General features: G+C 41.7%; 1 protein-coding gene across 3 annotated transcripts in view; it reads left to right on the forward strand.

Moving 5' to 3' along the window:
• The window catches only part of MAGI3 (membrane associated guanylate kinase, WW and PDZ domain containing 3), a 304410-nt gene that overhangs the window by 179673 nt on the left and 101451 nt on the right, over positions 1-23286 (forward strand). For all 3 annotated transcript variants that reach the window (XM_084853476.1, XM_084853477.1, XM_084853478.1), the window contains exons 8-9: positions 4351-4445; positions 10090-10278. In XM_084853476.1, the coding sequence (XP_084709602.1) occupies positions 4351-4445; positions 10090-10278 (284 nt within the window). The remainder of the gene's footprint in view (positions 1-4350; positions 4446-10089; positions 10279-23286) is intronic.

The following is a 23286-nucleotide window of genomic DNA, read 5'->3' on the forward strand; positions in this document are numbered from 1 at the left end:
AAAAGACGCTTGCTCCTTGGGAGGAAAGCTATGGCAAACCTAGACAGCATAGTAAGAAGCAGAGACATCACCTTGCCGACAAAGGTCTGTCTAATCAAAGCTATGGTTTTCCCAGTAGTAATGTATGGCTGTGAGAGCTGGACTATAAGGAAGGCTGAGCGCCAAACAATTGATGCTTTCGAACTGTGGTGCTGGAGAAGACTCTTACGAGTGCCCTGGACTGCAAGGAGGTCAAATCAGTCCATCCTAAAGGAAATCAACCCTGACTGCTCATCGGAAGGACAGATACTGAAGCTGAAGCTCCAGTATTTTGACCACCAAATGCAAAGAGAAAACTCTCTGGAAAAGCCCCTGATGCTGGGAAAGACTGAAGGCAAAAGGAGAAGGGGACGGCAGAGGATGAGATGGCTAGATAGCATCACTGATGCAATGAATATGAACTTGAGCACGCTCCAGGAGAGAGCGCAGGACAGGAAGGCCTGGCGTGCTATGGTCCATGGGGTCACGAAGAGTCAGACACGACTGAACAACAACAATAGAAGCATAGCTTCCAAATCCCAGGAAGTACTAGTCCCCCTCTACTCAGCAGTGGTTAGGCCTCATCTGGAGTACTGTGTCCAGTTCTGGGCACCACACTTTAAGAAGGATGCAGACAAGCTGGAGAGGATTCAGAGGAGGGCAACAAATATGATCAGGGGACTGGAAACAAAGCCTTATGAAGAGAGACTGAAAGAACTGGGCATGTTTAGCCTTGAGAAGAGAAGACTGAGGGGAGATAGGATAGTGCTCTTCAAGTACTTCAAAGGTTGTCACAGAGAGGAAGGCCAGGATCTCTTCTCGATCATCCGAGAATGCAGGACACGGAATAATGGGCTCAAGTTACAGGAAGACAGATTCCGGCTGAACATCAGGAAAAAGATCCTGACTGTTCGAGCAATATGACAATGGAACCAATTCCCTTGGGAGGTAGTGGGCTCTCCCACACTGGAGGCATTCAGGATGAGGCTGGACAGCCATCTGTCGGGGATGCTGTGACTTGGATTCCTGCATTGAGCAGAGGGTTGGACTAGTTGGTCTTGTAGGCCCCTTCCAACCCTACTGTTCTGTGATTCTATGAAACATACAAGGAAATTGACAAGACAAGACTGCATTTAGTCTAATTAGTACACCGTTTGACAGTGACAGGTCAGGAAAAGGGGACAAGATCACCCACTTAGCAAGCTGATCCTCAGGGTTTTCAGTGTTGAATTAACATTTGTGGGTGCCCTGCTTCCATACCACACTTCCCAAGTCTCCTGCATGTCCTTTTAAGAAAGATCTAGGCTCCCCCCAGTTTTTGCAGTTCCCATTCACAGTAACTGCAGCAGTAACTGCTCCGAATGGGAGCTGCAAAAAGTGTGTATGTGTGTGGCCTAAATCAGTATGCAGGGCACCAGGTTGAGGAAGTGGCCAAGTTTGCCAATGGCATCAAATTATTTAGAGTGGTTAAAACAAAAAGGGATTGTGAAGAGCTCCAAAAGGATCTCTCCAAACTGGGAGAATGGGCATCTAAATGGCAAATGCGGTTCAGTGTAAGCAAGTGTAAAGTGATGCACGTTGGGGCAAAAAATCCCAACTTCAAGTATAGCCTGATGGGATCTGAGCTAGCGATGGCTGACGAGGAAAGAGATCTTGGGGTTGTGGGGGACAGCTCAATGAAGATGTCAACCCAGTGTGTGGCCACTGTAAAAAAGGCAAACTCCATGTTAGGCATAATTAGAAAAGAATTGAGAATAAAACTGCCAATATCATACTGCCCTTAAACAAATCTGTGGTATGACCACACTTGGAATTCTGTGTACAGTACTGGTCACCATGCCTAAAAGAAATATTGTAGAACTGGAAAAAGTGCAGAAAAGGGCAACTAAAATGATCAAGGGGCTTGGAGCATCTCCCCTATGAGAGAAGGTTACAACAGCTGGGATTGTTTAGCTTTGAAAAAGGAGGGTAAGGGGAGACATGATAGAGGTGCACAGAATTATGCATGGTGTGGAGAATGTGGATAGGGAGACATTTTTTCCCCTCTCTCAAAATATTAGAACCCAGGCTCATCCTATGAAGCTGATTGGTGGGAGATTCAGGACAGATAAAAGGAAATACTTCTTCACACAGCGCATAGTTAAACTATGTAATTCGCTACAACAGGACATAATGATGGCCTCCAATTTGGCTGGCTTTAAAAGGGGTTGGACAAATTCCTGGAGGAAAAGGCTATCAATGGCTACTAGTCTTGATGGCTATATGCTACCTCCCGTACCAGAGGCAGTGTACACCAGTTTCTGGGAGCATGGTTGGGAGGGTGCTGTTGCACTTGTGTCCTGCTTGTGGGTTTCTGATCGACAGTTGGTTGGCCACTTTGCGAACAGAATGCTGGACTAGATGGACCTTTGCTCTGATCCACTATGGCTCTTCTTATGTTCTTATGTAAGACTGTCCTAAAGCAACAAAGTGACTTTAAGATCTGTAAAGAGTGCTAAAAAGAAGTATTGTTTATTCCACTAGGGTGGGGAAGGCTGAAACAACAAAATGGGTAGTGTCCAATGGAGCACTTACACCCCAACTGATTCCCTTCTGCAAGTTGTGGGTCCCTCCGATTCTGTTGCACAAGCAGAACCCACCACTTACGCAACAGAGATTTAGTGCTTCCTATAGGAATCCCCAAAATGAGTGAGAACGCTTGTTTCTGGATTGGGACAGGTCAGTGGAGCTCCCTTATATGATCTCTGCTGACCTGCCCATTCCAGAAACAAGCATTTTCGCTCATTTTGGGTTGCACCCAGAACTGCGAAATTGCTGTTGCGCAAGTGGTGGGGGCCACTTGTGCAGTGGAATTGGTGGGGGCATAAGTGCCCCACTGGATAATGCCCAGTGATTTCTGATCTGTAAAGAGCACTAAAAAAATAAGTAGTGCTTATGTTTTTCCCAAAATTTCCATTTTTCTATGGCTTCAAAATTTCCAGAAATTTTACATCTCAAGGCAGGATATATCGCTTTTACAACTCAAGGGAGCTGTATATGTCCCACTATGTGTGATCTGAGCAGCCCATTGCCCACTAGAAATGCAGGAAATCAGACGCAGTTGTTTTCATAGTTTTTCTTCTTAGCTGTTGTGTTTGATCACCAGTGGTATTGTATTGTGTTGATTCCTTGACATCATATACTGAAGAATCCAGAATGTCTGCTGGATATTAGACATTATTTTCTCAAATTCCTTTTGCATTGCCTTAACCAATCACATCCCCAGAGTACGATTTTTATTTAGCGCTTCTGCCCAAGACAGTCGCTCTACTGTGAAGTTGTCAAAAACAAAAGCGAGCATAGCATGATTGGAAGGGAAATGACAACAATTAATAGGGTAACAAAGTGGTTGATCTTATTAATATTTCGTCAGTTTAGGAATCCCCTCAAATTAATACTCCATGGTTACAGAAAGGTATAATAAAAAATCTGATATAATAAGTACTCGTCATAATGTTCTGTTTTGTGTGTTAAACTGGGTTTGATCCAAAAATGGTCTTTCTCAGACATAAGCGAACCTTTGGATCCAACCATTATATTCAGTTAATGGAAATTTTCATCATACTAACGCTCTTTTATTTTCTAAATTGGTTTCCTCTCTAAGTAAAATACAGTGGTTGGGATCCAGCAAGACTTATCTCTGTGTCAGCAAAGTGCTTCTGCATATTCATGGGGAATTTGCTAGCATTTCCTTCTGGTGGCAGCCCCTTGTGCCTAACAGAATGCTGCTGTGGAAGGTCCCCTGACATTTGGGAGCTGCTTTTGGGGAGGTACAGGAGGCTGACAAAAGAATGGGGAAACTAAAAAAAAGAAACAGAAATTTGTGTGCCATGTGTGGCATTTTAGAAAGTGTGTTTGGTCTTCATGTTCAAATTCCCTCCTTCCTTATTGAGGTGTGAATTTGGGTTCAACCCTGAATTCACCAATGTTTGAACTGCTAGATCAGCCACTTTATTGTGGTTGATTAATTCGAGCTCTTTAGTAATACCTTTACCCTTTGCATTCTAATAGAACTAAGTAGCTGAACCTTTGGGGAAAAAAATGTAAAACGTTTTATTGAGTTACATATTTATTAAGTCTTCCAAAGTATCAGAATGAGATTTTGCCAGCTTCCTAGTAAAAACATATGTTCCTTCAAACACTAGAAGAGGGAGAGGCTAAACTTCATAGTGGTTTCTCAGTATTGAACCAAGAAACTAAAAAGCATTGTTCTGTTGTGAGGCCACCTGTGGCAGCATATTCTGTGAAAGTATTTCATAATTACATTTCACTAATACCTTGTATGCTTTGCAGTCATATTAACCAGAAAACCCAGTTTGAAAATCCAGTTTTGGAAGCCAAACGGAAAAAACAGCTAGGACAGACTGATGGAGGCTCTTCAAATCCAGGTAGTACTTTCAGTGGCAGCTTTCAGTTGCTTCTGCTAAAATCTGCAATATATTAATCAAGAACTACATATTGAACGCATGTCTTTAGATGCTATGTAATCTGCAAATATTTGTGTTGTGTACTCTAAGATAAGTTAATTTCTACAGACAATATTTTAATGTTTCCAAATCATTGAGTACCAATTATATAATCTTACCAGTGAATGACTTGTCTTTTATTTTTATATGCCTATAACAACTTATCCCCTTCATGGATCACTGCCTTGTTGTGGCGAAGGGGCTTGCATAACTCAGTGAAGCCATAAGCTATGCCGTGCAGGGCCACCCAAGACGGACAGGTCATGGCAGAGAGTTCTGACAATTTGTGGTTCACTGGAGAAGGAAATGGCAACCCACTCCAGTATTCTTGCCAAGAAAACCCCATGGAACGTATCACAAGGCTAAAAGAGATGATGCCGGAAGATGAGCCCCTCAGGTCGGAAGGTGTCCAATATACTACTGGGGAAGAGCAGAGGGTATTTCCAAGTAGGGCCAGAAAGAGTGAAGTCGCTGGGCCAAAGCCGAAAGGACACTCAGCTATGGATGTGTCTGGTGGTGAAAAGAAAATCCGATGCTGTAAAGAACAATATTGTTTAGGAACCTGGAATGTCAGATCAATGAATCAAGGTAAGCTGGAGGTGGTCAAACATGAGATGGCAAGATTGAACATCGACATCTTGGGAATCAGTGAACTAAAATGGACAGGCATGGGCAAATTTAATTCAGGTGACCATCATATCTACTACTGTGGGCAAGAATCCCTTAGAAGAAATGGAGTAGCACTCATAGTCAACAAAAGGGTGGGAAAAGCAGTACTGGGGTACAATCTCAAAAACGATCGAATTATCTCAGTATGAATCCAAGACAAACCATTCAACATCACAGTAATTCAAGTCTATGCCCCAACCACTGATGCCAAAGAAGCTGAGGTTGATCGGTTCTATGAAGACCTACAACACCTTCTAGAACTAACACCAAAAAAAGATGTCCTCTTCATCATAGGGGATTGGAATGCTAAAGTAGGAAGTCAACAAACCACTGGGATAACAGGCAAGCATGGCCTTGGTGTACAAAATGAAGCAGGACAAAAGCTAATAGAGTTTTGCCAAGAGAACACGCTGATCATAGCGAACACTCTTTTCCAACAGCACAAGAGGCGACTCTACACATGGACATCACCAGATGGTCAATATCGAAATCAGATTGATTATGTCCTTTGCAGCGAAAGATGGAGAAGCTCTATACAGTCAGTCAAAACAAGACCTGGAGCTGACTGTGGCTCAAATCATGAGCTTCTTATTGCAAACGTTCAGCTTAAATTGAAGAACGTAGGGAAAACCACTAAACCATACAGGTATGACCTAAATCATATCCCTTATGAATATACAGTGGAGGTGAGGAAAAAATTTCAGGGATTAGACCTGATAGAGTGCCTGAGGAACTATGGACGGAGGTCTGTAACGTTGTTCAGGAGGCAGCAACTCAATCCATCCCAAAGAAAAAGAAATGCAAGAAAGCAAAGTGGCTGTCTGATGAGGCTTGACAAGTAGCTGAGGAAAGAAGGGAAGCGAAAAGCAAGGGAGAAAGGGGAAGATAGATCCAACTGAATGCAGACTTCCAGAGAATAGCAAGGAGAGACAAGAAGGCCTTCTTAAATGAACAATGCAAAGAAATTGAGGAAAACAAGAGAATGGGAAAGACTAGAGATCTCTTCAAGAAAATCGGAGCTCTCAAGGGAACGTTTTGTGCAAAGACGGGCATGATAAAGGACAAAGAAGGCAGGGACCTAGCTGAAGCAGATGAGATTAAGAAGAGGTGGAAAGAATACACAGAAGAACTATACAGGAAAGATCTGAATGTCCCTGATAGCCATGATAGTGCGGTCACTGAACTTGAGCCAGACATCCTCGAGAGTGAAGTCAAGTGGGCCTTAGGAAGCATTACTAACAACAAAGCTAGCGGAGATGACAATATTCCTGCTGAGCTATTTAAAATCCTAAAAGATGATGCTGTTAAAGTGCTGCATTCAATATGCCAACAAATTTGGAACACTCAACAATGGCCACAAGACTGGAAAAGGTCAGTTTACATTCCAATTGCAAAGAAGGGCAACGCCAAAGAGTGTTCAAACTACCGCACAATTGCGCTCATTTCACATGCCAGCAAGGTGATGCTCAAAATCCTACAAGCTAGGCTTCAGCAGTATGTGAATCGAGAACTACCGGAAGTACAAGCTGGGTTTCGAAGAGGCAGAGGAACTAGAGATCAAATCGCCAACATTCACTGGATCATGGAGAAAGCAAGAGAATTCCAGAAAAACGTCTATTTCTGCTTCATTGACTACGCTAAAGCCTTTGATTGTGTGGATCACAACGAACTGTGGCAAATTCTTAAAGTGATGGGAGTACCAGACCACCTTACCTGTCTCCTGAGAAACCTGTACGAGGGTCAAGAAGCAACAGTAAGAACCAGACATGGAACAACCGATTGGTTCAAAATTGGGAAAGGAGTACGACAAGGCTGCATATTGTCACCCTGCTTTTTTAACTTATATGCAGAGTACATCATGAGAAATGCCGGGTTGGATGAATCACAGGTCGGAATTCAGATTGCTGGGAGAATTATCAACAACCTCCGATATGCAGACGATACCACCCTAATGGCAGAAAGCGAAGAGGATCTAAAGAGCCTCTTGTTGAGGGTGAAAGAGGAGAGTGCAAAAGCTGGTTTGAAACTCAACATTAAAAAAATCTAAGCTCATGGCATCTGTCCCCATCACTTCCTGGCATATAGAAGGGGAAGAAATGGAAGCAGTGACAGATTTTACTTTCTTGGGCTCCAAGATCACCGCAGACGGTGACTGTAGCCATGAAATTAAAAGACGCTTGCTCCTTGGGGGGAAAGCTATGGCAAACCTAGACAGCATAGTAAGAAGCAGAGACATCACCTTGCCAACAAAGGTCCGTCTAATCAAAGCTATGGTTTTCCCAGTGGTAATGTATGGCTGTGAGAGCTGGACTATAAGGAAGGCTGAGCGCCGAAGAATTGATGCTTTCGAACTGTGGTGCTGGAGAAGACTCTTACGAGTACCCTGGACTGCAAGGAGGTCAAATCAGTCAATCTTAAAGGAAATCAACCCTGACTGCTCATTGAAAGGAGAGATACTGAAGCTGAAGCTCCAATATTTTGGCCACCTAATGCGAAGAGAAAACTCTCTGGAAAAGCCCCTGATGCTGGGAAAGATTGAAGGCAAAAGGAGACGGGAACGGCAGAGGATGAGATGGCTAGATAGCATCACCGATGCAATGAATATGAACTTGAGCACACTCCAGGAGAGAGCGGAGGACAGGAAGGCCTGGCGTGCTATGGTCCATGGGGTCACGAAGAGTCGGACATGACTGAAAGACTGAACAGCAACAACAACAATAACAACTTATTAGCATAAATCATTCATCTTAATCGCTATATTATACATTCGTAAAATAGATTTAAGGGCCATTGATAGGCCCCCAAGTTTTTGTTGCTCACTGGGTGTGCAGTCTAATAATATAACTTGTTAGAGAAGGGGCTGAAGCTGGGTTTGGATTTCCTGTCAAAAGTCCCCCATACAGAAGACACCACAGAGCAAAGGTCAATCTAATTCAGTAATTCCCTCCAACCCTTCCCCAGCCTAAAACCACACTTAATTATATGCAGAAGCCTTGAACTACATTTTACAACTCCAAAAAACTATGTGCTCCACAGAAAATCATAATTAAACTTGCAGAACTAGCAAATTATGCTAACATGCAAATTATGCTCACTAGGTTAGGGGACAGGAATATGGCAACCCTGTGTTTTGTACACATCATCATAGGTGAGCATTAATATTCCATTAGACAATATTGCTATGTTGTGTATTATTTGAAACCAGTTCTGCAGCTGAAACTAATTGGTAGTCTTAAAGTTGCATAATCAGCTTAAAATATTCTAAAACCAGCTTGGACCTCCACAGTGTGGATGGATAGGCAGTGTTTTGGAAGACTAGACTCGGGATGAAGATGAAGCAGCAGCTGTTGAGGGTTCAGGACCTCTGGCTCCTAACAAGTTATTTACACAGCTTTTTTATTAATATTGTGCTGAACCTTTCACTCACCTTATTTTGGGCAGTTTGAGGGGGTTATGGGTGAAATAGGGAGGATGAGAACTTTGGAGAAATCTTATTGGGTGGGGTAGGGGATTAAATGAGTAGTTGTATTGTGGTCACAAATCAGTAGAAGTTAAAACAACAAAAACAATCAAAACGTATAGAAGAAGCTAATATATAATAAGAACACATATACAATTATAGCGAAGCCAAAAGGGAGTTCTTCATTTGTGTTGAGAAGAAAAACAATTTAGGGTACAAATCTATGGAGATAGTCAGCAGCCTCTGAAGTTGGAGGCTGCTGCATATCTAATGCAGGGTGGCCAGAGCATGGAGGCAATCCTGACCTCTGTGCTCGGGCCGCCCTGCAGTTTTGCTAGACAGGCCATTTCAAGTGGGAGGGAAGGTGGCTGGAGCAAACATAGGAAGAGCTGTGTAACACAGCTTCCCTGTTATCTTCCTCTCCCCACCCCCGGGTCTGCCCCCTTTTCCCCATCTCAGCACTCCATTTCTGAGCACAGAGATGTAGCCCGAACAGCCCTGGCTACGGTGGGGGCATGGTTTCTGGGCTCCGAGGTTGGATTTTTGTGAACTGCCCAGAGAGCTTTGGCTATTGGGTGGTATAGAAATGAAATGAAAAATAAATAAATAAATAAATAAAATTCCAGAAACCGAACAATCCTATGTCCCCCCAGATGCTGTCTAGGAGGCATAGGATTGCTATCTTAGCTACTGTCTTGGTAAAATGGACAGAGTTATCTGTTAAACAGAAGGTAATAGAGTTTTAGTGGGGCTTCTGGGCAGAGTTCTTACTAAAGCGAGAATCAATTTCTCTCTCTATTCAAATTGCAGTATAAGATGATATGGCTAACAGACTTAATTTCTCTGATTCCACAAAGACACAGTTGTTCACTGCATGGAATCTTGTTGAAATTGAAAATAACTGCTCTCCTGTTTTTGAAAACAGTATGTGCAAGTATGGGGCTCTAGCAATTACATAATTGGAAAGATGACTTAAGGATAATGGAGAACAAGACTTATTAGCTGCAGTTCTCAAATACTGTAAGTCTGATTGTATGCCCACTTCCAAATATACAGCTGCTTCCCACCCACAGGGTGGTAAACTCCAAATCTTTCTAAGGAAGCTAGACTGAACCCATCCCATTTGAGAGGTAAAACCAGAAATCCATACAGGAATGCTAAAGGTAAGTTGAGCCAAAGGCTTGGCTTTATAAGGTTGAATTGTGGAAGGATACAAAATGGCTGCCTCGTGTAAAAACAACAAACCAAAAACACCTTGAGATGGCCTGTTGACTTCAGTTATCAGAATCACTTGTCTGCTTTTTGTTGTGGTTGTTCAGACCAGAAAATTGTACTTTGCATTTGAATACCTAAATATTTTAAATGAGTAACTTGTTCTAGTGTAGTACCATTCCTAATTATTGAATGGATGTACTGAAAAGCTTTTTGTTTGTGCAGAGCCAGTGAAATCTCTCTTCACTCGAGACCCATCTCAGTTGATAGGAGCACTCATATGGACATCGTTGAAGAAAAGCACTATGGGATTTGGCTTCACAATAATTGGTGGAGACAGACCAGATGAGTTTCTGCAAGTGAAGAATGTGTTGAAAGATGGACCTGCTGCACAGGATGGCAAAATTGCACCAGGTGCAGTAATTCCCCTCCCTCCACACTTTTAATTTGCTGTTGGGACCATAAATAAATAAAGTGTCTTGGTGATACAGACATTCTGACATTGATATGCATATATATATATATATGAGCACGCACGCACGCGCACATATCATATTGTGAAAAATGTTCTGCACAAAATAGGTAGTTGAGATGTAGAAATGGAAAAGAAACAAAATGATTTTGAACATTCATTGATCATACAGTTGGGATATCCTGTTCTATATTCCAAAAGATGCATTAGCTATGAAAATGAAGGACGATTTCATCATGCATTTGTACAACATGGTATTTAAATTATGCTCCCTTCTGGGCACTGATTAAAAGTATGGATGTGTACAGAAACATTGCCGGAGATGGTAGCGGATAAACAAAAAGACTACATTAGTAATTATGCAGAGTAACATCCGTAAGGTTATTACACCTTAAAAATGGGTGATCATAACTCAGAATTTTTAACTGTTTACCCCAACCTTTTTTATGCACTTAGTTAATTTACCTGTTCAACATCCCAACCTTGTCCTCACCCATATGTTCACTTACTACTTTATTTCATTAGAATCTGTTCCTCAGATAGCATGCACAGACAAGGACTCATTTGTAAAGGGAATGCCATTGATTCGTAGAGTTTGAAATCTGCATATTTCGCCTTAAAGTTTGTTGGATCAAAGGCAACATTTTGGCAGTAGGCATCTTCAGATCATAAATGATGACAGCAAATCAATAACATACTTTGGAGCCTTGTCAGAGCCTAATGCTAGCACAAAATGGAAGAAAAATATTGCATTAACTGTTTCTGTGCCAGGTTTTTCCAGGAAAAGTGCCAGCCTTAAAGGGAAGCAAGTTTCCTACTTTGCATATTCCTTGTCCATATTAAGAACACATAAGATGATGGACACCACAATGCAGAAGGCCCTTCTCCGCACCACAGCCAATTGAACTTCAGTAGGTTGTGGTATGGTAAGCAAGGCCTCCCCCTCAAAACGGAAAGACCAAGGTGGCCTATACAGGAGAAGGCAGTCTTAGATAACCTTGTCCTGAGTTGTTTAGAGCCTTATAAATTAGCAATGACACCTTGAAGTTGGTTTGGTAGCTTATTGGCAGCCAATGAAGAGTTTTCAGCACAGGAGTCATATACACATGGGAACAAGCTCTAGTAAACATTATGTACTAGCTACAACTTCTGAACCAATCTCAAGGGCAGCCCCACATAAAGTACATTACAGTAGTCCAAACTTGAGTCCAATGCAGGGATCACTGTTGCCAGGTTATCCCTGTTCAGAAATGGTTGTTAGCTATCATACTATCCAAAGCTGGTCATAGCAGCTTTTTGCCACAGAACTGACTTGGGCCTCCGGTGACAGAGCACCACCAGACTACGTACCTGCCCCTGTAGAGGGAGTGTAACTCCATCCAGGACAGATGAAATACCCAACTCCTGGATCCAGGAACTGCCCATCCACAGAGCCTCCATCTTACCAGGCATCAGTTTCAGTTGGTTATCCCTCATTCAGCCCACCACTGCATCCAGGCAGTGGTCCAGGTTGTACATGGCCACACCGTAGTCAGATTTAACATAAAAATAGAGCTGGCTGTCATCAGCTTACTGAAGACACCTTGCCCCAAATCCCCTAATGACCACACCCAATGGCTTCATATAGATGTTAAAAAGCATTGGTAACAGGTTTGTGCCCCGTGGCACCCCACTGCACAGTTGCCACGGGGTCAAGACATAACTCCCCAATGCCAATGCCTAGAACTTGACCCCACAGGTAAGCGGCAAACCACTGTAATACAGTTCCCCCTTCCAACCTCATAGTGCCGGTCTGGAAGTATACTGTGGTCAATGGTATCAAAAGCCACTGAGAGATCAAGGAAAAGCAACAGGGTTGCACTCCCCCTGTCCCTCTCGTGATAAGGGTCATCCAGGGCAACCAGTACTGATTCTGTTCCAAAAACAGGCCTGTACTCAGACAGAAATATATCTAGATACTCTGTATCCTTCCAGTGTATCGGCATTGGCTTTTAAGTCATGGTTGAGTTCCGTTCCTTTGAGCTTCAGTGTCCGCATCCCCATGAACTCCTTATCTGAACCATATGTTTTTTCCTGAGTTTAGGTGGATATAAGATTGACCTTGTTTGTCCCTTAGATTAAAATAAAAGGCTAGGAGGTCAGAAGTGAAAAATACAGTGAAGGGTTACAGCATGAGTCAATCAGAATAAATATATCTGCTTGAATCAGAATTATTCCAACTCATATTCTGTCCCGTGACAATTTATTACTGTGCATTGGTGTTCCTCATTTATAAAATGGAACCAATATCCCCTAAATCAGCCTTCCCACCCTGGCACCCTCCAGATGTTTTGGACTATGGGCAGAATCCAGTGATGACTACCATGCTCAGCCAGCCCCACCGAATCTGTCCCACAAGTGGCACCACCACTTGCAGAGTGGATATTTAGCACTTCCGGGGACAACCTGAAATGAGTGGAAATGCTTGTTTCTGGGAAAGGGCAGGCTGGTGGAACTTGCATAAGTGAGCTCCACTGCCCTGTTCTAGAAACAAGTGTTTCAGCTTGTTCCTGGGCTTGCCCCTGGAAGTGCTCAATCTCCATTGCACAAGCAATGGGTGCTGCTTGTGCAGCAGAATTGGTGCAGCAGAACAAAAGAATTGATGCAGCAGAACAAAAGCAGCAGTGGGCCTTACACGCCAACGCACAACATTACATACTGCCCCATAACTCCCAGTATTCCTGATCATTAGTCATGCTGGCTGGGGCTGATGGGAGTTTGAGTACAAAACATCTGGAGTGTCCCAGGTTGGAGAAGGTTACCCTAAACAATATAAATGTAGTGTGATTCATATACATGTAATACGTGTAATAATTCCATCATCACCCTTTGTGTGTGTTTGGGCAGTGCAATTGTTCAGTGATGAGATAAAATCATTGCATATGCTCAGGGGCATATGCAGACAGCTGCCTGCACTTTTGAACTCTCCTTGGGGGCAAGTCTATTGACTCCTCCTTGGCGGCAAAGCTGTGGGGGCTATTATGATGAGTTCTTGCAATTCATAGTGTACCACTGCATCACTGAATACACCCAACTTAGTGGTATAAGACTTTATGAACTAGGTAATTTCAGTTCTGCACAGATGGCTAAATTGTGCTTAATAGTTTACTCTTTTTCTTTAGTGTTGGTCTGTCCCCCCTCTCCCCCCCGCCCCCGTTGATAAAAGTTTGTTCCATTATTAAACTGTCGGTTTACTGGGGATCAAATCTTCTTGTGTACATTCTCTCATGATTTGATTACTCAACACTTTTACTTTCAGATGAATATGTGAACTGTCCCTGAGATGTATTATGTTTGAGTTAGCATCAGGTGACAGGTTCTGTCTGTGTGGTGATTAGTGTTGACTTGTATGTACATGCAAATCAACACTTGCTGCTACAGTCCATGAGTGACACTGATGACTGTGCTAGCTAGCTCTTAGTTTGGACACAGTAACGTAGCAGTGGCAAAGGTTTGATCTATTTACATATTTGGTCTCGTAGAAAAACAACTTTAAAATTGAACCTTGGGATAGAGAAGCTCAGTTTTTTGTTTCTCTCCTGTTTGTGTTGGGGAGATTTCATTTCATTATTTTAATTGCTCAGAGCCTAATCTGGCACATTAAATCATTTGATCATTTGTCAATGTTACTTTTTTTTCTAGTAATCCAGCATGGTTTCACCCTAGGATAACAAATATGTGTGTATACTTACAGAGTATTCATAATCCTTGCACCTTTTTCATATGTAACTACCAGTTAATTCCCACTTAAATATAAGTGCATGCTATATTAACATTGCCAAAAAGGCTGTCTTTGGGTTTCCTTAGTATAACTTTTTTCCTTCAGCCAGTAGGTATTTTCCTTATCTGTTACCATTACAACATCCAGGGGGACATAGGATTATTCACTTTCTGGGAGTGGAGGTTCCCAGAAGAGGGCTCTGACCTCAGAGTCCAGAAACCGCCCTCCCCCTTGGAGCCAGCACAGTGATGGGGAAATGGTGATGGGTCCTGGGGGCAGGGGGGTAAAGGGGGTGGTCCTGGGGCAGGGAGGGAAGGAGACCAGGGAAGCTGCATTACACGGCTTCCTGTGCTCACCCCACCTCCTTCCCTCCTGCTCGGAAGTGCTGCGGCTAGACAGGCAAAATCTCCTGTCTAGCAAAAATTCCAGGCGGCCTGAGCATGGAGGCAAGGATTGCCTCTGTGGTCTGGCCATCCAGAATTGGATACTCAACAGCCTACGACTTCAGAGGCTGCCGACTATTTCCATAGGATTGTGCTCTTAATTAAAAAAACACACACAATTCCATGGAGAATACACACAGGCCTTGTTTAGAGATAATACTCATGGTCTGATAAACCATGGGTTATTGATCCAAGAATGAGCTATTTTTCTCAGATCAATCTTCCATGTTTAGATTCTTCACAACAACAGCTCCTTTTAGCTCCTCTGCATTTAGAGGAAATTATGAATGCAATAATGAAAATCACCCGGTCCAGATGGATTCCCAATTGAGTGGTATAAAACATTTTCCAGTTTTTTAGCCCCAAAGTTGTATTGCTTCTATAACCAAATTTTTGAGGTAGGCTCCCTTTCTTCATCATTAAATGATGCTTATATTACCGTGATTCCTAAGCCTGGCAATGATCATATGTTTTGTGCTGGCTGTCGACCTATATCATTAATTAATATAGATATCAAAATATTAACAGCAGTCTTGGCTGATAGATTGCAACAAGTTATGGCCGCATTGGTTAGACCGGACCAGGTTGGATTTATTAAAAACAGACAGGGGGCTGATAATCTTAGATTGATCTAGTTGCTTTAAACTCTGAAAGAACTGACCAGGCGGCCATCATTTCCTTGGATGCATAAAAGGCCTTTGACAAAATTCATTGGAAATTTATTTTTACCACACTGACTAATTTTTGTTTTCCTATTGAACTTTTGAAAAGGGTTAAAATCTTATACTCGGCTCCAAGAGCAAGAGTAATGACTAACGGTTTATTTTTGCCTTTTTTTTAATTGGGCAGGGCACCAGACAAGGTTGTCCACTTTCCCCATTGATATTCAAGTTACGATTGGAATCCCTGGCGTGTGTTCTTAGACAAAATAGTAATATTCATGGATTTGTCCATTTTGGTTCAGAATTTAAAATGAACCTTGATGCTGAAGGTCTCTTGTTGTTTATCTCGAAACTCCAGTTGTTGATTCCAGCTTTGATGAAATTGATTAATACTTTTGGTAAATTGTCCAGCTATTCAGTTAATTGGGCAAAGTCAGAAATAATGCCGATTGGAGATAGGATATACACTAGAGTATTGGCCAACTGGCAATTTCGACAGTTCCCAGAGTCTATTACTTACTTGGGAATATTTATGCCTAGAGATATATCTCAAATGATTAGTTTAAATTTAAATAAGTTTATAATGATATTTCGCGAGATATAGATAGATGGGCATCTTTAAAGTTGAGTTCATAGGGTAAGGTTAATACACTTAAGATGAATACTAAACTTCCAATTATTTATGTTATATGTGGGATCCTATACTTATACCTGGCAAATATTTTCAAAAACGTAATGCTTCATTTCGTAAATTCATTTGTGGTTCCTTTCCACCAAGAATATCTTTGAAAAGGATGCAACTTCCAATTAATGAAGGCTGGTTTGGTTTTCCAGATCTACGACAAGCATGGGCAAATTTAATTCAGTTGACCATCATATCTACTACTGTGGGCAAGAATCCCTTAGAAGAAATGGAGTAGCACTCATATTCAATAAAAGGGTGGGAAAAGCAGTACTGGGGTACAATCTAAAAAACAACAGAATGATCTCAGTACGAATCCAAGGCAAACCATTCAACATCACATTAATTCAAGTCTATACCCCAACCACTGAGGCCGAAGAAGCTGAGGTTGATCGGTTCAGTGAAGACCTAAACACCTTCTAGAACTAACAGGAAAAAAAGATGTCCTTTTCATCATAGGGGATTGGAATGCTAAAGTAGGAAGTCAAGAAATCACCGGGATAACAGGCAAGCATGGCCTTGGTGTATAAAATGAAGCAGGACAAAGGCTAATAGAGCTTTGCCAAGAGAACATGCTGATCATAGCAAACACTCTTTTCTAACAGCACAAGAGGCGACTCTACACATGGACATCACCAGATGGTCAATATCGAAATCAGATTATGTCCTTTGCAGCCAAAGATGGAGAAGCTCTATACAGTCAGTAAAAACAAGTCCCGGAGCTGACTGTGGCTCAGATCATGAGCTTCCTGTTGCAAAATTTTGGCTTAAAATGAAGAACGTAGGGAAAACCACTAAACCATTCAGGTATGACCTAAATCATATCCCTTATGAATATACAGTGGAGGTGAGCAATAGATTTCAGAGATTAGACCTGATAGACAGAGTGCCTGAGGAACTATGGACCGAGGTCCGTAACATTGTTCAGGAGGCAGCAACTCAATCCATCCCAAAGAAAAAGCAATGCAAGAAAGCAAAGTGGCTATCTGATGAGGCTTTACAAGTAGCTGAGGAAAGAAGGGAAGCGAAAAGCAAGGGAGAAAGGGGAAGATAGATCCAACTGAATGCAGACTTCCAGAGAATAGCAAGGAGAGACAAGAAGGCCTTCTTAAATGAACAGTGCAAGGAAATGGAGGAAAACAATAGAATGGGAAAGACTAGAGATCTTTTCAAGAAAATGGGCGATCTCAAGGGAACGTTTTGGGCAAAGACGGGCATGATAAAGGACAAAGAAGGCAGGGACCTAACAGAGGCAGATGAGATTAAGAAGAGGTGGAAAGAATACACAGAAGAACTATACAGGAAAGATCTGAATGTCCCTGATAGCCATGATAGTGCGGTCACTGAACTTGAGCCAGACATCCTTGAGAGTGAAGTCAAGTGGGCCTTAGGAAGCATGACTAACAACAAAGCTAGCGGAGATGACATATTCCAGCTGAGCTATTTAAGATCCTAAAAGATGATGCTGTTACAGTGCTGCACTCAATATGCCAACAAATTTGGAACACTCAACAGTGGCCACAAGACTGGAAAAGGTCAGTTTACATTCCAATTCCAAAGAAGGGCAATGCCAAAGAGTGTTCAAACTACCGTACAATTGCACTCATTTCACATGCCAGCAAGGTTATGCTCAAAATCCTACAAGCTAGGCTTCAGCAGTATGTGAACCGAGAACTACCAGAAGTACAAGCTGGGTTTCGAAGAGGTAGAGGAACTAGAGATCAAATCGCCAACATTCGCTGCATCATGGAGAAAGCAAGAGAATTCCAGAAAAACGTCTATTTCTGCTTCATTGACTACGCTAAATCCTTTGATTGCGTGGCTCACAACAAACTGTGGCAAATTCTTAAAGAGATGGGAGTACCAGACCACCTTACCTGTCTCCTGAGAAACCTGTACAAGGGTCAAGAAGCAACAGTAAGAACCGGACATGGAACAACCGATTGGTTCAAAATTGGGGAAGGAGTACAACAAGGCTGTATATTGTCGCCCTGCTTATTTAACTTATATGCAGAGTACATCATGAGAAACGCCGGGTTGGATGAATCACAGGTTGGAATTAAGATTGCCGGGAGAATTATCAACAATCTCAGATACGCAGACGATACTACCCCAATGGCAGAAAGCAAAGAGGATCTAAAGAGCCTCTTGTTGAGGGTGAAAGTGGAGAGTGCAAAAGCTGGTTTGAAACTCAACATTAAAAAAACTAACATCATGGCATCTGTCCCCATCACTTCCTGGCTTATAGAAGGGGAAGAAATGGAAGCAGTGACAGATTTTATTTTCTTGGGCTCCAAGATCATCGCAGACAGTGACTGTAGCCATGAAATTAAAAGACGCTTGCTCCTTGGGAGGAAAGCTATGGCAAACCTAGACAGCATAGTAAGAAGCAGAGACATCACCTTGCCGACAAAGGTCCGTATAATCAAAGCTATGGTTTTCCCAGTAGTAACATGTGGCTGTGAGAGCTGGAGTATAAGGAAGGCTGAGCACCGAAGAATTGATGCTTTCGAACTGTGGTGCTGGAGAAGACTCTTACCAGTCCCCTGGGCTGCAAGGAGGTCAAATCAGTCCATCCTAAAGGAAATCAACCCTGAGTGCTCATTGGAAGGACAGATACTGAAGCTGAAGCTCAAATATTTTGGCCACCTAATGCGAAGAGAAAACTCTCTGGAAAAGCCCCTGATGCTGGGAAAGATTGAAGGCAAAAGGAGACGGGAACGGCAGAGGATGAGATGGCTAGATAGCATCACCGATGCAATGAATATGAACTTGAGCACACTCCGGGAGAGAGCGGAGGACAGGAAGGCCTGGAGTGCTATGGTCCATGGGGTCATGAAGAGTTGGACACGACTTACTGACTGAACAACAACAACCACCAAATTTTAGTCTTTTTCATTCAGATTTGATTTTCCACCTTTGTCAGTGTTGGAATCTTCTTGTTTGGAGCCTCTCTTTAAATGGATGTCATTAGGTTCTCAGTACATTAAGGCATCCAGAGCTCCTCCCACAGTTATGGCAGTCCGAGATGTGTGGTGTATCTGTAATCATGCCAATTACAGTTTGATCCATTTTCCCATGCCAAATTGATTTTATGGGGAAATCCAGATTTAAGAATTGGAAAGAAAATGTTTTAATGGTGGGCCTGGACAGATAAAAGGATCTTTACCCTGGATCAATTAGTAAGTGTTGATTATGAGTTTTTGCTATTTAAAACTTTGCAAGATAAATTTTGTTTGCCTGCTACAGCAGAATGGCAGTATTTGCAACTGAAACCTTTGTTAATATCTAGATTCGGTCCTGCTGCTTTTACTGCTTCAGAGTCTTATCAGCCTACGATTCATGTTTATAAATGCTTATTATCAATGAACAAATAAAATACATGTGGTTTACAGCAGGAATGGAATAGGGAATTCGAATGTCCTATATTGTTTAATCAATGGACCGCCATTTTCTTGTCTGTATCAGATATCTCTGTGGATCTTCAGTTTTGTCTTATGCAGCAAAAACTTTTGCTTTAGTTCTATTGGACACCACAACATCTCTCTAATAAAGGCTTGTCAAATTGTTGGAGGTGTAATGTAGTCAATGCTTCTTTTATTCATATGTTTTGGAAATGCCCAATAGTTGCCTCCTTTTGGGAGGAAGTTAATATACAGATAAATTTTATATTTTATTTTAAATACAAAAGCTCTTTTGTATTTACTGATGTAAACGTTCTCTTAAATTACTTCCCTGTTTTTTGGAATGTGACACATCGTCAGCGTAAATGGATCTTTTGTGCCCTTGTGGTTGCTAAAAGACTGATATAATGACACTGGAAAGATAAAAGCTCACTGCCTATAATGCAATGGATTGAAGACTTAACAATGCTAGCAACATTTGTAAGCGTGGCGTATAGATGTCACATGCAAATGGACTTATGTTTGGGTATCTGGTCTGCTTTTACTGAAGTTTATACGTAACCTATTTTTTTCTTCCTTTTTTCTTCTTAGGATATTATAATATTTGAAACTGAGGATTTTAGAATATGTTATATTTTAAAAAATGGTTTTAAAATGTTTTTTGTTTGTTTCATAGAATCATAGGTTTGGAAGGGGCCTACAAGACTAACACCCTGCTCAATGCAGGAAGCCTGATTCCCAGGCGGTCTCCCATCCAATTACTAACCAGGGCTGACCCTGCTTAGCTTCCGAGGTCATGGTGTCTTCACTAAAAAGGAGCTATCTTTTTGTTGTTTAGTTTGGTTAAAATTCACAATAGAAAATTGATTTTAAAAAACGAGAGCTATATGCCGACATGCTCCCTCCTCCCTTTGTGCACCCAGCTTCCCCGAAACTCCCTTTGTTTCTTAAACCATTGTTTCTCATGGTCTCTGAAACAGGAAACTGTGGTTTAATATGGTTCATATTCTATTTTGGAGGGAGTTGTTAAATCACAGTTTCCCAGTTTGGATGTCAAAGAAACTGTGCTTTAAGAAATGAAGGTCGGTGTGCATGGAAGGAGGGAGCATATGGGCACACAGCTTGTTCCTGTGCCTATAAACTGTGGCTTATCATACCATGATAGTAATGCCTGTGTCAGGCTGTGGAGCAACCATACAGATGGAAAATCTTATTTGCTTGTACTCAATCACCTTGTGTAGCAGGCAGAATAAATGGGGAACAATTAAGGGTACAAGGACAGACACACTCAAATAGTATGCAACCACCATTATCACAGAGTACACAGTTAACTAGGATGTCACGTCCTATGTATTTTTGTTCCTTACTAGGAACATTTACCTCTTTTCATTTGTGTATAAATGGCCCCATAAGTTCCCAGATGTTAAGTATATACGTACAGTAGGTCAGCTGCTGGATTAATCTGCTTCAGCTAAGCATTGTTCTGGCACAAACTCATAATATGAGTTAAGAACTCCCTTCTCCACCATCTAGTTATGTTTATTGCCTTTGCTCACTGCTTTTTAAAAGACTGGATTAGACTTAAAATGAATAACATTTGCTCTTTTCAGTCTTGTATTCTTTGGGCTCTTTGGACTCCAATTTAAGACCAGGGTAGGTCACAGCTGCTGTAGATTCCTCCGGGATTTTCTAAATTTAGTGTCTCGTTTCTTAGCCATGCATGACATAACACCAGGCTTATGTGGCATAGCGTGCAGCTGTTGTATTGAAATACTTGCATAGGACTTCCTTAATCACTTTCCTGTGTCTCCAGTCATTTTATGGAGTTTGTTGTTTATAAACACAAACTGGAAAATCACAGAAGAACTAGTTGATCATTGGTGCATTCTTTTTACAAGTAGATGTTCAAAAATCTTAATTTTGTTCCACTGTTATTAAAAAATAAATGGCTTTTTAAATAATATCATCTCTGCTATTTATGGGTTGGATCCAAACTTGGTCATGCTTATTTCCCTCAGCTGGGAAGCTTTAGTCATGACTAAATTAAGTCTCATTGTTTTTAATGGGTCCACACTAAGAATGACTAAGTCCGTATCCAACCCTATGTCTAAATACCTTTCTATATATTGGCTGCTGAACATAGAACCTTTATAACTGCATCATCCAGTGAATGGCCTTAGTTCCCTATGTACATACACACACAAAATGGAGCGGATATGTGTGGATGGGATCAGAATTGGAGCAAAGAATAAACTTAATAAAGATCTTTATTTGTTTGCTGCCAAAAGCAAAGAATCAAATGTTTAAAGAAGACAGAGTATTCTCTGGAAATGAGAAGGAAAAGAAAAAAGGCACACAAAGCAAATTTCCATTGGTAAGGGTACAAATACTCGTCATTATTTAGATAACATAGAATTCTTATGATGGACTTAATATTTCTGAGGAGCTCAATCTACACTCTTTTGCTCTAATAGAGGTGTCCTCAGCTAGTCCTGCCCCTTCTATGCAAACCATTCTCTTAATCTGTAGCACCTTTTAGATTTTTTTGCTTTCCAACAAAAAATAACTTGTTCCTTTTTTGTGGTCTTTCAGTCCCAAATAAGGGTCCTACACCTGTGCAGAACAATCTGTGGAACTTTCAGTAGCTCTCCTGCCTCTCTTCTTGTCTAGAGAGTTTGGTTCTCTCTGCACATGCCTTGGAGCAGGGTAAACACCTTCCTGTAGTTTTCTTCTGGCTGCCACAAAAGCAGCAGCTCAGGGAATGTTCTGTGTGAGTTACTCTCCACAGTGAGCTTTATCAACTTTTAACATTTTTTTTCCTGACAGGGATTTTCTTTTCATTCCTTTGCTTTCATAATTAGTTTAGAAGGTTGCTGACCTTATTTATTGCTTCTGCAGTAACCAAGATCCTCTACGTGGAGAACAATTAAGAACAAATTAAAATTACAAATTAAATAAAATAGCAGTGTAACAAATCTAAAAACAGCCATATCAAATAATCAGAGCGGCATACAGTTTCAGCCACAGTCTAATAATACAATGCAGAGAGACATAGAACGTCCATGTGAAGTTAAAATGCATTCTAGCACTATAACGAGACACAGAGCTTAAGATGCTGATATCAATTATTTCAAATGGCTTCATAATTTTAAAGAATTTTTAACATAATTTTAAAAGGCCTGGGAAAATTAAAACCTCTTTACCTGTCAACAAAAAGTCATGTAAGTGTCAGGGCCCAGCTTCAGCACTGCAGTGGGCTTTGTAGGTTATAGCCAGGGTTTGATTAGAAGTAGCCGGAAGGGCTTGGGCCTATTCAGCCTCTGAATGTCAGAATCTGTGTGAGCTTAACACTGCCAGTGTTCTCAGAGCAGAGCCAGGGGAAGTCACCCAGCTCCCTGTTCACCTGCTGGTTTGGTCTTGGCAGGCAGGGAGGCTGGAAGCTGTCCGTGAGAACCTGAGAGAGGTGGGGTGGGGTTTGGTTTGGAGAAGGGTTGCCCAGGTTGAAGCGTCAATGCTCTTATGTCTTATGGTTATGGTGTTTTGCTTTTGAGATTGTTTGAAGTTGTTTTAGATATATGTTTCTTTTGTGTATATTGTCTGTTCATGTGTTTTTATGTAAATGGTTTATATTGTATTTCTAATGTTTTTAATTTTTGTAAACTGCCCAGAGAGCTCCGGCTAGTGGGCAGTATAGAAATGTAATGTAATGTAATCTAATCTAATGTAATATATAATGCTGGAGGGCTGAGCAGTGATGCCCTGTTTAGACAGGGGCCTTGCTGAAAGGCTAGAGGCGCTTGTCTGTCAAGGGATCCAGAGCGGGTGTCTTATAGTCACACCTTCCATTTTTAGCTGATGCAAAGGTGAAGAACCTTTGCTAGGAACATCTCGTCTTCATTGCCCAAAGCCTTCTCTGTTTGGATCCATCATCATCTGGGTTTTTGGGGGCACTCTACACATGGACTCTCCCTTAATTGGAACTTTGGATTTGCTGTGGAT

Source organism: Heloderma suspectum, chromosome 4, assembly GCF_057233095.1.
Source record: "Heloderma suspectum isolate Gila_16-S chromosome 4, 16-S_ref, whole genome shotgun sequence".
Lineage (NCBI taxonomy): Eukaryota > Metazoa > Chordata > Lepidosauria > Squamata > Helodermatidae > Heloderma > Heloderma suspectum.